We start from the raw sequence: 13,452 nt of genomic DNA on the forward strand, positions 1-13,452 counted from the left end.
TCCCAAGCCAGGTCTTAACCATCGCACCACTCGGCCGGCCCTCTAATCCAATTTTTTATTCTTTAGCAATTCCCAGTATTTACTAGAGATACTCCAAGTCAGTAGTGTGTGATTTAAAAGAAAATTTATTTATTTTTTCATTTAACAGACTATTCAGCCGAATTAGAATAGAGAAAGCCCGCTGTAGACAGGCGCAAAGGCCTTCCAAGTCCATGACCACCCAGAGGCTCGCCTTCTCTTCCCATTGTTTCTTGCTTTCACCACTTTCTGTTTTGTGCTCTATTGTCAGCCTTGATCTCATCCACACTTTTTCACAGGTCATCAGTCATGCCTTCTCAGTCTCTTTAAAGCTTAAGATCTTGAGGAAGAAGCACTTATTGAAATTATAAGTAGTTTGATAAGCATCTGTTTTTCTTCTGTCAGCCTGATTTGTCGTATTCCTCTGTAAACATTCTCTCTTATAATTGTCATCCCACTCTGATGCCAGGGCAGGGGACTTTTGTCTTTTCTTTTAGTTTTAGTCAGTGAACACAATTATGTGAGATACTGGTTATTCTTGAGCTCACGGAATTTATAGTCTTAAGGACCTGAACTGTCACACTAAACTACAGAGCAGCGAGAGATGAGAGACTCCTAGCAACATCTGGGAGGTGCCAACATGGAGGCATTTTAGCTTGGCAGGATTTCAGAAGAGGCACATTGGGAGAGGTCTAACCAAAGGACTGCTCGGGCATTGGTGCCCCAGGACCCGGGTATGGGACTGCTCACTGCATGTCAGACGGTCTGACCTGGCTGGGCCTTGGTGTGAGAAGGGCTGCTAAAACCAGCTGGACGAATCAGACGGGGGGGAGATTCTGGGATTTATTTTCTGACCCTTGGGGGTTGTTGAAAATTTAGGAAGAATGTTTTGGAACAGTGTGCAGGGGGATTGCCTGATGGAGTCCATGTGTACATACGTGTGTGTTTAAGGGCGGGTGGAAAAGGAGCCCAGTTTGGAGCTTTTGTAGTGTTGCTTAGACAACAAAGCTTGAACTAGGGCGGGGTTTCTCAACCTCCGCGCTATTGGCATTTTGGGTCAATAATGCTTTGTTTTGGGAGCTGTCCTGTATATTATAGAATGATTAGCAGCATCCTTGGCCTCTGCTCAATAGAGGCCATTAGGCTCTACGCCCCACTCCAAACAGCTGCCGATGGCCCTGCAGGGAGTGTGTGCTGCACTGGGCTGTAATTGAGAAGTGGCAGAGGGATAGGAAGGACAGTGTGACTTGATAACATTGTGGAGGTCATTTAGAAATCCATCGTTAGTTCCCTCTGTGGCACTGAAACCATATTTAACACTTGAGCGAACACCCAGGGGGAAAAACAAATGGTGGTTGATATGTGCAAAATAGTAGAGCTGTAAGTGTTGAATCAGACCACATTGTAATCAGGCATTATCCTTTTAAATGGAATTTTTCCCCTTGTATTTCATGAGATGCTAAAGAGTTCCTGATACAAAGAAAAACGTAAATAATATAATTTCTGCTATTTTTGGTCGTTCCTTTTGAATAAATTGAAATAAATATGGCTGAAAAATATTGCAGCGGTTTATATCTGTGTGATGATGAAAGAAATCTCCCTCTAAAGTACAGTGAGTATTGTGTGATTTGCTTTGTTGTGGATTAATTATGGTTTGGGACTCTTTAGAATGATGCGTTAGAGCTTTGCAACAGAATAAGCGATGCCATTGACCAAGTGGACCACATGTTCACTTCAGAGTTTGATGCTGAAGTTGATGAGTCCGAATCTGTCACGCTGCAGCAGTACTACCGAGAAGCCATGATCCAGGGCTACAATTTTGGGTTCGAGGTGGGTACAAACTGAGGAAACGCACAGTACAGTTTAGCGACTGCTTCATAACTGACTTATAAATGTTATGATCTTATACACAAATCTGATTATTGACTGTAATCACAGCTTAGTCAAGAATGTCATCTTATACATTGCTGAATATCAGAAATATTGGTTTACTTTTAAATGATCAGCTAGTTGCCCAGTTTTTATTTTGTGCTAACAGCTATCTATTTAAATCTGAAAAACCTTCTCTGAGAGATGGTTAATATCATAAAAGCACATTCTTAATTTAAATTTATGATTAAATATTTGTGAAGCTGCATTTTCAGACATTCTTTCTGACTCTTTATACTCTTAAAATACGTAAATTTTAAATGGATTTTGCTTTTTGTTTGTAGGGAAATGACATTTAAACAGATGTGGCATTACAGTGTTTAGGTATTTGTATAATCGTATAATCGTTTTCTTCTTCGTTTTGATATCTATAAAATCTTCTTACAGTATCATAAAGAAGTTGTTCGTTTGATGTCTGGCGAGTTTAGACAGAAGATAGGAGACAAATATATAAGCTTTGCCCGGAAATGGATGAATTATGTCCTAACTAAATGTGAGAGTGGTAGAGGCACCAGACCCAGGTAATGACCAAGTTGGCATGCGCTTCCGGACTCCTGTGGGGTTGGCAGTAGTGCTTCCTCCTGACATTTTATATGGGATTTCTGAGCAGATGACACATAAAGGAGCATTTGGAATGGATCTCTGGTGATGAGTATTTTTGTTTGTGTAATGATTTATTTACATAGAAAACCCCATAAGTCTTGGAAAACTTTTAAAAAATTTGTTCCCAAATGAGTTATGTTTAAGGGAGTTCACAGTCTCCCAGATTGCTAATCTGTGTTCTCTCATGAAATATGAGCCTGTTATTCATGTAAATGGAAAGTAAATTGATAACTATGTCCTTTATTAAGAAACCATTTGTCTGTCTTTCCCAAAACATGCTATAAGTGTACTCCATCCTAGCCATTTATATAAAGACAAAAAATGTGTATTGTCCTAGATAGTAAATGGGCAATTGTATTACTTTTCAGTATGGTGTAGACTAAAATTGCTATAACATTTTCTTGATTGTTTTGTGATACTAAACTTTTTCGTGTACAGGTGGGCAACTCAAGGCTTTGACTTTCTACAAGCCATTGAACCTGCCTTTATTTCGTCTTTGCCAGAAGATGACTTTTTGGTATGGAGTACTTTAAGTTTTCTTCATTAAAAAACAAGTAAATTGATTACTGTGCATTCCTGATTGTGTATTCTTTTACTATTTAATAATGGTTTTTAAATAGTTGTAATGATAATGCTGAGAGTTGAGTAGGTGAAGCACTCTTAGTAGCACAGTAAGACACTCAGTGCTCTGTTCTTCTAACAGTGTGGTTCAGCTGACTAAGGCAGTGCATAGTGTGCACCTGGCACTTCTAAAATATTGGTCAGTTTCATTGTTTATTAAATGCTGACTTAATTGCTGGTTTTTAACAGTTCAGTGAAGAACAAGGATTAGCTGTTTCACTTCACTATGTGTCATTTGAAAACATAATGCCAAATGCTAAATATTATCACTATTATTTCGCTAAATTCCATCTGATCAAAAAGCTGTTATTGAAAATGTGAATTTATTCATTTTAGCCTCCTAATAGTAGAGATGAGTACGGGACAGGTCCTTCTTGTGCACATCATTGTGTTATGCGGAGTTGAATGCTAATCTGCTTTGACTTATGAAAATGAAATTGTGCATGATATTATTTTAAATTATGTACCGTGTATGTTTAATTTATGTTTATACTTATTTTCTCTTAAACTCTGAAAATATGTACTAAGGATAGCATGTTTCTTTTAAATATTCTAAAAACTTAATTTGTGCTGATTGTATAATTGAGAGAGTGTGCATTCTGTCTCCTTTCCCATTTTTCTTTGGTCCTAGAGTTTACAAGCCTTGATGAATGAATGCATTGGCCACGTGATAGGAAAGCCACACAGCCCTGTTACAGGTTTGTACCTTGGTAAGACAGCAAGCAGTTAAGCATTTCTCGTAGAACCTACTGCTTTGGGTGAGCACATCATCTCGTAATCGCAGTTCCTTAAAATGGTATGGAGGTTCCTTAAGAATATTCAGGAAAATGACAGTGAAAGTTAGAAGAATGAGGTATGTACATAAAGAACTCCACGGTAATCTTTCTAAATCCAACAGGAAGATTAAAATACCACACAAGGTATTTGGTGCTTGCCAGCATTGTTAAACCACTTTGTTGTTTTTTATTTTGCATGCCAACACTCTCATTCTGTTCTCCCCCTTGAAATCTTTTCTTCTGGGGAGGAAAGACTTGGAGAGGTAGTTGTCTGTTACGGAGCAAAGCTTTTCCTGCTGCAGGGGGGTGAGTAGAAGTGTTCTGCCCCTCCTCCACCTTTTAAAGAAGAATGAGTTGGTTTTCTTTCCCACAGCTTTCCTAAGTGCCCGTCTGCCCACTAATGTAGTGAATTCCTCTTTGATTTTACTAAAACAAAGTCAAGTTATACTAGAATATACTTTAATGATAGTTTTTAATGGTAGTTAATATATAGTTTTATGGTGTATGTTGAAATTTTAAGACTCTGTATCAGGAAAAGGCTGTGTCTTACCCCATTCTTGAGATAGTGAATAAGAGCAAAACTGTATTTATATGTAATTAACACCCCAAATGGAAACAATTTAAATTATACAAATAAAGTAATTCATAAATGGTAAATTTATTGAGCAGCAGCTATATCTTAAAGGGTACTTGCTAGCTACAGAAATCTTAGTAGACCTAGTCGGTTTTAATGGTTGGTTTCTTTTTCTTTAAAATACACTCAGTTCTTACCTCTTTTTATCCCAAGTCTGATGTGAAATGACAATTATAATTTGTACTATTTGAGCATTTTATATAAAACATGCTATATTATTAAACTTTTGATTAAGCATATTATCATAAATACTTGGATTTTGTGATCTAAAATATTTCTCTAAGAATACGTGATCAGTGAGTCAGTAAAAATCATGTCTTTAAAGTACTTTATTACATAAGGAATCATTTTCATTGTAGAAAAATTACAATGTAGAAAAAGTATGTAAAAAATCTAGAAATGTACATGTAGGAAATTTTTCAATGTAGAAAAATACTACAAAAGAAAAAAAAAGCTCATACTCCCACCATGCACAGGTGCTTACTGCGAATGCGTGAGCCTCTAGCTGCTCACTATCCCTCTCTTCAAACTGCTGGTGGAACGGTCGTTTCGTAGCACTCTCTGTGGGCCTGAGGTGTCCTAAGGAATGATAGAAAGAGGACCTGACTGAGAGCCAGGCGCCTGGTAGTCCAGTGACCTGGGCTGCTCAGTTAACTTCTTTGAGCCTCCCTTTCTAGTGCTTGCAATTGATGCTGATGAGGGTTCAGTAAGGTGCTAACACTTTGTGAGGTGTGGTGTTCTAACAGGGCAGGAGTCAGCATTTGGCTGGTGTTCCTGTGGGAGAAGTTAATGAGGGAGCACAGCGGCTGTCTGTGTTGTTGCTTTCTTTCCTCCTCGCCCTCTTCTCTACCCACGTGACTAATGATGACAGCCTGGTGTGTAACCATCCACGTTTTCTGTACACTTGTGGGCACACAGACGCGTTCTTCTGCACTGTTCTTTCTGCTTATATCATCACAGAGCATATTTATAGGGTGGTTTTCCTGCCATTTACTGTAAAAAAACGTTGGAACACATTGGATATTAATCTTTTGCTTTTCTTACCTGACAGTTGTACAGATCCCTCCTTGTCCGCAGGTAGAGATGCCAGCCATTCTCATTAGTGGCTGCCCTGTGTCCGTTCTGGGTGCACTATAGTCCTCCCCACCATTGCCTTAGGGACGTGTGTTTCGTTACCTTTTTCCATGGAGAACATCTCTACACTGCTGGTGACATTTGAGCACCTATTTTATGTTTATTGGCCATTTGGATTTTCTTTTCAATGAAGTATCATACTTTTGCAACAGTTAGTTACACATACTCCTAAAAGAAGTATTTTGTTTCACAAGTGAAGAATGTTCAACTTGTGTGCATGCGTTTTAACAGAATGTTTTTATTTTATACCTTCATGGGAAAATTTTGTAGTCTTTGAGTTCCCATTATGTTTGCTGAATTAAAGACATCTCCATCCTCACCAAATCATATTTAGTGGTTTTTTTTTTTTTATGTTTGTTACTATTGGATTTCTTCCATTTATTGTTGTAGTAGTTGAGGTAAGGTACAGGGACATAAATTTTTTAATTTTTTTTCTTAATTGCCTGATTTTTGTAATGAAAGTTTTTCCTTCAGGTCTCTCCATTTTTGGTACTTTTGTCTTTCCTGTGTAATGGTATTAAAAGCAAACAAACAAAAACCATGAATAAGAAAGTATTATTTAGGATAAAACACATGTAGACTAAAATTATTAAAATATGAAAAGAAAATATGACATTAAAAAAAAAACACCAAGGAGGGTTAAAATGAAGTTAAAAGTAAGAGGAAAACATGTTAGGGAGAAATAGAGGACATAAAATCCGTGTCTGTTGCTATTGTAGTTATATTTAATTGTCGGAGAAGTAGAATTGTCAGCATTTTTGTAACCACCAGGTAAGGTTGCTTTTTAAAATTTGGTTTAATTTTTTTCTAGTTTTAAAATTTTGTTTTAAATTTTATCTATATTTACCTTCTACCAGAATATTTAAAAGAAGAGGCGGAGAAGAAAACATGTTCTGAAAAAAGAATAGCCAGTTTAAGTTGTGCCTCATCCTCCTGGTTTGGTTTAAAGGAATGAAATAAAACTCCACATGCCAGGAAAGTGACAGTGACCCCTCCCTAGCACAGGACCTGTTGAAGTGTCACCACTGATCAGAATCTTAAAAGTGTAGATAACGTAAAGGATTCCTTTTTATTAGAGATGCCACATGTGGCACATTTTCATCTGTTTCTAAGATTGGTTATATCGTTATTTTCATGTATGTTATGTACGTTTCACCCCAGGATTTAAAAAAAGCTTTTGATGGATAACAATTTGAATATAATATAACTAAAAAGTGACATTTTCTACAATGTTTGTATATGTTTTATGGGTTTATTTTGGTCACCAGCAGAATTAAGACACACGCTGCTTCTGTTTAGTCGCCTGGCTTGGCAGTTTCCTACTGGCCCCTTTAACAAGTTGCATTTGTTGCCATTTTCACTAGCAGCTATTCATCGGAACAGCCCCCGTCCTGTGAAGGTCCCAAGATGCCATAGTGATCCTCCTAACCCCCATCTAATTATCCCGACTCCAGAGGGATTCAGGTATTTGGTCATTTGCGTATCCAGTCATTTGTTTTGTGGATTCTTTCCTGATGTGCATGCAAATATTCTGGAAGCTACTGGATTCTTGCTCTGATAACTAAATATTCTTCTGTGTTCTTGTTCATACATTTTTAAAAGCTCTTGTTGGCATTATCTTGAAGACATAACCACAGTCCTTAGTTGCGAAAGAAAAAGACACGCAAATCTAAAACAAACTTGAACCTTTCAAGATAACTTAGTCTCTCAGCTTATTTATAACCTCAAGCTACTAAATGCTTTCCTGCCGTTGAATAATTCTTTCTTTTTCTTTCTTTGAAAAATGACCTGAGGGAAACAAATTTGGGTGTGCATAGCATAATAAACATTTGTAACACAATATTAAATATTAGTTTAAAACTGGAGAAAAAACTGGAGTGATCTTTCCAGTCTTGACTCTGAAATGTGTGCGTATAAAAGCACGAAATGACTTTAATAACTAAAGTGAGTTCAGGAACTCGGGTGCCTTCAAAACACCCTGAATGTGGTGGCATTTCTGCATCTTGTAGGGAGCATCCTCTCTCCCCTGGGTAATCACTTTTTAAAAGGTAATTTTATTTGACAGTTTTCGCTAAGAAAGGATCACAACTATTTTTAAAATAATTACTTTGAAATTAGTTTTTTTTTTTCTTTTTTGCACACCTAGACCAGAATCTCAATTAAGGACCAATTTACATTATATACTTTAAAATATTTTTCACTTCTCACCCTATTTTATTTTTAACTGAAAACCATCTGCACGCCATCCCGTTTTCTATCCACGTTCCTGAAGCTTCTCTTTTCATCTTAGCACTCGGAGTATGCCTTCTGACGCGCGGAGCCACGGCAGCCCTGCTGCTACTGTCCTTACTGCCGCCGCCAGCGCCGGTCGCCCCGGCCCGTCCGGCAGCGACTCTGTGCCGCCCAAACCCATCAGCAGTGCCCATGATGCCAGGTAGTCTCGCTCCGCCAGTGTCATGCCTCTTTGTCCCCCCATGTGCACTCCCACAGTGACCTCAACACTGGGATGTGTCCCAGGATATGGCGGGGTTTCTTTCCCGTGGTGTGTGATGCGCAGGGGCTTTCCATGGGTCGTCATGGCCCCAAGGCTCCTGCACCCACCAGCACAAGTAGATAATCTGCCTGATTTTAACGTTTCTTTCGAGCTGATGATATTAAGTAAAGCGACCAGAGTCTCTGCCAATAATCAGTCTCTGGGAGGGCCTCACAGGGAAGGCCCTGGTCCCCACCAGGGGGCATGTGAGACATTTGGTAAACAGGCGCTTCCTGAGGCACTGCCTTCAAAGGTGGCGTCTAGTAAATGCCGGCAGGTGCTGATTTGTCTTTTAGGAGGATCACTTTTCTAACCGAATTACCTAAATTCTACAATTGTTGATTAGGAGTAGTTTATAAAAGTGGAAAATGAGTTGAGGGGGTTTGTATCCCATATGGAGACTAGATCATTGCCAGAGAGAGCCATCAGACGTTTGGCAAGCTCCGGAAAAATCTCAGTCTCTCACACGAAGCCTTTTGTGCAAGTAAGGGGGGAACTGCAATTTTTCCCATTCTGTGTGTTTACTTTTTTCGACAAGATTTCATCAAGTCTCATATATTTAATGGAGAAAGGACATCTGATTGCTCTTACTTATACCCTTATGTTTTGTAGAAGGGACACTCATCATTCTCATCTAAGGATGGTGATAGAGTCACACAGAGCTGTTTGGGTTGGGATAATCTGATCAAAAAAGATGTTAGTGTGATATTGGCAGAAAGACGACATAGAGCTTTAGAATTTAAAATAGACTAAAATGTTTTTAGACTTACTTTATAACAGTCTAAAATTTCTACAAATATTTCCATTCTTCTCATTCATTAAAACAATTAATATCCCTAATTTTTAGTGATAAACATCCATAACCTATAAAAAGTTCAATGTATCTTACAGCTTAAGCAGTCAACTAAAAAAATTAACAGTTAACGTTGAACAAATTCCCATTCACCCCTCTTTATGTCGAGAGCATTTCATGGCCAGTATTCCCACATACGCTTCCATGTCCCCGTGGGGCACTGAACCTATCTTTTTTATAAAAGTACAAAGCTAAGGGAGGTGATGTGTTCTACGCAGTCATAGCTCACCCAGAGGAGACCACTCACCCAGAACTGTGGGGCCTGGTGCCCACACGGCTGCTTTCACGTCCACATGAGATTTTTCCAGAACCACAAAACGGGGAGTAATATCCCGCTTTTTTAAAGGTTTGTGAACTGTGGTTTAAGGCATTTATAAAGTTGGTAAAATTAACTGCATTTTAGTGTAAAAGTTAAACACTGGCATGGCCTTTTCATGCCTTTAGTCTTAGGCCTTGCGTAGTGGTTTTTCAGATCTCATGAGTAGCATTTTCTAAATATTCTTGATCGTAAATTTGTACATGCTTTGAATGATCCTTGATGTTTAGAAATGTCACTCCCATCATAGCATACCGTCTCGCAGGCCATTTAAAACCAAGGAATGAAGCTTCCCCTTTCTGGCCGTGTATATGTGATGCTCGACAGAGAGCAGCAAAGCCTGGTGGACACGTGCCTAGCCTGTGGTTGTGTTTCACTCCTGCCTTTGCACCTTGCACATGCTCAGTTTAGCCTGTCTCAGCCCCTTTACCGTGGACCTCTGTGGTGGACCCTAGGAGGACCACGCATGCCCACAAGCCAGAGCCTTAGTGCAGCCCCTGGTTTCTGAGTGCTGGGATGAAGCAGAGGGATGCCCGGCCTCTCGCTTGGCAGGGATGCCCGGCCTGTTGGGTGCAGCCCTTGCCTGCCTTAGAGGTGCATCAACCACAGTGGAGTTCACTTTGCCCCACAGCATCCAGCATCCAGCAGATACTCTGATTGGATTTGGTTTGACTGAGGAAGTAGCCTGGGCTTCAGTTACCTTAGCATTTTTGTGAAACACGTTTGCCCTGTTCTGCTGCTGCTGGCTCTTCTTGGTCTGCAGAGCTGGTTGTTAAAGTTTTGAGGAATTTTGCAAGCCAGTTGTTACACCACGGAAATTGTCAAACTCTACAGCCTCTCCCCCTGACCCTGCAACTAGTTGTTAAAAATTCATCAGCAGCACACCACTTCATTTAATTGTATTTTCTTGCCTTTTACCCCGGCAAAAATCTCTGAGGACGTGGAATTGACTAATTTTATCTCTGGGAAATCCGGGAAATAGAGGTGTTAAGTGACTTCTCCGTGGTCCCCAGTCTTTGGCGTGGCTTAGGAGTGGATTGTGTTTCTTCACCTCAGCATCAGTGATTTTTCTGAGAAATGGTGCCAAGACTTTTTGATGAACACTGTGGCAGTAGAGGACGTCCCCCGTCCAGACTTAGCAAGTACTATATTCCATTTGAGAGTTCAGGGAAGTGAAAGCACTGCATGCTTCATAGTTTGTGAACATCTGTTCATTAGACCATTAAACCTGTTCAATGTATAATACAAAAGAGCATAAATGCTACCATACTTCATTATATCATTTAAAAATTACACACTAAACTTGTTAATAAACTAATACCATATTTATCTTGGATGATTTTTTTAACACCTCCCTTAATTCTGGCTCTTACTCTGTGGATTTATTCTGGATTGCTGAACAATTAACTTTAACTTTATTCTGGAAAAGTGTAACTGTTCTTTGTCTGTTACGCTTCGTGCCCTTCTGCACTTTGGCTTGGCTCTTGCTCCAGAAACCGTTAGCCATTCCCTTCTGTTTTCTTATTAAGCGATTTGAAATCTTTTGACTTGTAATGACTTTAGCACTTTAAATAGATTTAAGTACATAAATATAATTTGATGGTATTTTAAATATGAACCCGATTTGTCTAATAGTTTTTACCCATCCGGGGCTTAAGTTATGGCGCTTTCCACACATGTCAAAAACATTTCAATAAATACTGTTTTGTTTTTATTTTTGTTGTTTTTCAACATAAAACAGTGTATCATGCAGTCATGTTTTCATGTGGGGCCTGTGAAGGGATAAAAATAGAACGCTCCTTGTAAACTCCAGAGGAGTGCTCCCCAGTAGCAGCACTGTCCATTTGTGGTGAATAAGTCCCTGTTTGGGGCTACCCTTTGCCTTGTCCTCTACTCACTAGAGGCCAGCTGTTCCCAAGGACCTACATCTTCCCAGTCTCTAGAAGAGTCGCACAGATCTTTCATTTTGAATTGCATTGAATTGATAGCTCAATTTTTAAAAATATTAAAACAGGGGTTCCAGTGTCCCTGAAAATGACCGGTTGGCTTCCATAGCAGCTGAATTGCAGTTTAGGTCCCTGAGTCGTCACTCAAGCCCCACTGAGGAGCGAGATGGTAAGTGTCTACAGTGTCGGCTATGTGTATCCCAGCCTACTGGGTTGTGTCCGCCCACCACTGTCTGTTGTTAATCCGTTTTAAAAGGAAGGAAGAATAAGAAGTGACAAAGCTTTATGAGAAGATTTAATGCTGAACACATTGACTTTTTAATGTAGGTGCCTTTTTAGCTGTATTTGCATTTTCTAGGTCTCCTTTTGTTGCTTTTAAAACATCATTATTCCTGATATTTTAGTTGCCATGTACTCTTACTCACTCTAAAAGTACAACAAAAGTGACACCGTGTTTGTTGATGATATGGTGAAGCTTTATTATAGTGCAGACCTAGGAGTTTGGCCCGGAAACCCTGTGGCTGCCCGGTCCAAGCACTGTTAGGCTGGACGTCTTGAGTGGGGCCCCAAAGAAGCCAGTGTCTGTTCAGTATTATGCTGTCTGCTGCTTACGGAAAGCTTATATAGTTAAGATCCTGTAACCCTATTATCAGCTTCTTAGTTTGGTATGACTTTCTAGAATTGATTGTATAGACAGCTACTTACACTCAGATCAAACTGTAATTAGTCCCCAGAAAGGACAGGCTAATCCACTCACCATTTCAGTAGTGCTGTTGATGAAAGAAGATTATTTGTTTTATAATTCTTAATTTGTGTAAAAAAATACTTTCTGCAGAACCAGCATATCCAAAAGGGGATTCAAGTGGCTCAACTCGGAGGAGCTGGGAGCTTCGGACGCTCATTAGCCAGACTAAGGGTGAGAGAAAGAATGATGACTCAAATGCGTAAGCTAAAGTGAGCAGTTTCCGAGGAACTGTGCTTTAGCTTCTGGACTATTCGACCTTCTCCATTCATATTGTGTGATCTCTTATGCATCTGACATCGCTTTCTCTATGTGCTATGTTTGCGCACATTTCCTATCTCTTGTAATAAGTTACTAGCTCCTCTGGACCTGGAATGTGTGTTGTTCATTTCGTATTCTTTAAGCAGGGAGATGGTGAGTTTTATCTGTCACTTTGGGTGGGCCGTTAGCATAAGTCTTTGTGCGTGGTAGGAATATAATACATATTTGTAAAATGAATAACTGTTCATTTCTTAGGCTAAGAAGTTGAGAGAAAGCCTTTATCGTATGAATTAGGTAATCAATCAGTATTCACCAAAAGAATAAACAGCAGGAAAATTACAGGCCCAGCACTTGATGTACGAGACGCTTTCACGTATTCTTTGTCACACAGTCTTGAGCAGTAGGCAGAATAGGTCTTGTTCTCTTTTCATAAATGATAAAAGTTTCTCAGAGCCATGTCATTTGGCCAACGTGGCAAATGACAGAGCTGGGACGAGACCACACTGCCTCTGGCTCCGAGGCCAGTGCTCTTCCCGCCGTAGCTGCCTCCCAGGGTTTCTGGGAGGCTTGTGCTGGCCCTTGAAGGAATGACAGGTCTGCATCAAGCCAAGGGGAAAACCCAGAATGAGAAACATACCGGAGGCCCAGAGGTTAAAGAATAGACCAGCTGGAGCAGACGGGATAGTGTGGATGTACATGGAGATACAATTAATGGGTGGGGGAGATCGGTCACGGCCAGTCTTCAGGAACGGGCTAAGTGGTCAAGGCCTTTCCCAGAGACGGTGGTCAGCCCCTTAAAGCCTCTTGTGCAGCCGGCGTGTTCTGGGGGCGGGAAGGTGGGATAAGGAGGACGCTGAGGAAGGTGAGCCCGCTGGCCCAAATGGGAGGAAACGGGGACCCACCGGTGAGGCTACCACCGCAGTGATGTAGTGTAAAGTAGTGCGGTATTGGACTAAGGTGCGGTTTTAAAGAAGGAATAGGCAGCAAACCACTGTGATGCCACATTACACAGGCCTGGGGCAGGTTAGGTGCATGTAGAGAGCTTGGGGGCGGGGGCAGATTTTGGTGGCTTGAGCCTGTGTGACA

The 13,452-nt window shown here is 40.2% G+C and overlaps 1 protein-coding gene across 11 annotated transcripts in view; it reads left to right on the plus strand.

Annotated features, from left to right (window-relative positions):
- MAP3K4 (mitogen-activated protein kinase kinase kinase 4) overlaps positions 1 to 13,452 on the plus strand; it is an 86,690-nt gene that overhangs the window by 61,961 nt on the left and 11,277 nt on the right. For 4 of the 11 annotated variants that reach the window (XM_019663768.1, XM_019663776.1, XM_019663777.1 and 1 more), the window contains exons 12-19: positions 1,687 to 1,848; positions 2,335 to 2,468; positions 2,989 to 3,067; positions 3,803 to 3,881; positions 7,080 to 7,179; positions 8,006 to 8,149; positions 11,432 to 11,532; positions 12,199 to 12,279. In XM_019663768.1, the coding sequence (XP_019519313.1) occupies positions 1,687 to 1,848; positions 2,335 to 2,468; positions 2,989 to 3,067; positions 3,803 to 3,881; positions 7,080 to 7,179; positions 8,006 to 8,149; positions 11,432 to 11,532; positions 12,199 to 12,279 (880 nt within the window). The remainder of the gene's footprint in view (positions 1 to 1,686; positions 1,849 to 2,334; positions 2,469 to 2,988; positions 3,068 to 3,802; positions 3,882 to 7,079; positions 7,180 to 8,005; positions 8,150 to 11,431; positions 11,533 to 12,198; positions 12,280 to 13,452) is intronic. The other 7 variants (XR_002126371.1, XM_019663769.1, XM_019663771.1 and 4 more) reach the window with 6 other exon arrangements.

The sequence above is a fragment of the Hipposideros armiger genome, unplaced genomic scaffold (genome assembly GCF_001890085.2).
Source record: "Hipposideros armiger isolate ML-2016 unplaced genomic scaffold, ASM189008v1 scaffold_404, whole genome shotgun sequence".
Classification (NCBI taxonomy): Eukaryota; Metazoa; Chordata; class Mammalia; order Chiroptera; family Hipposideridae; genus Hipposideros; species Hipposideros armiger.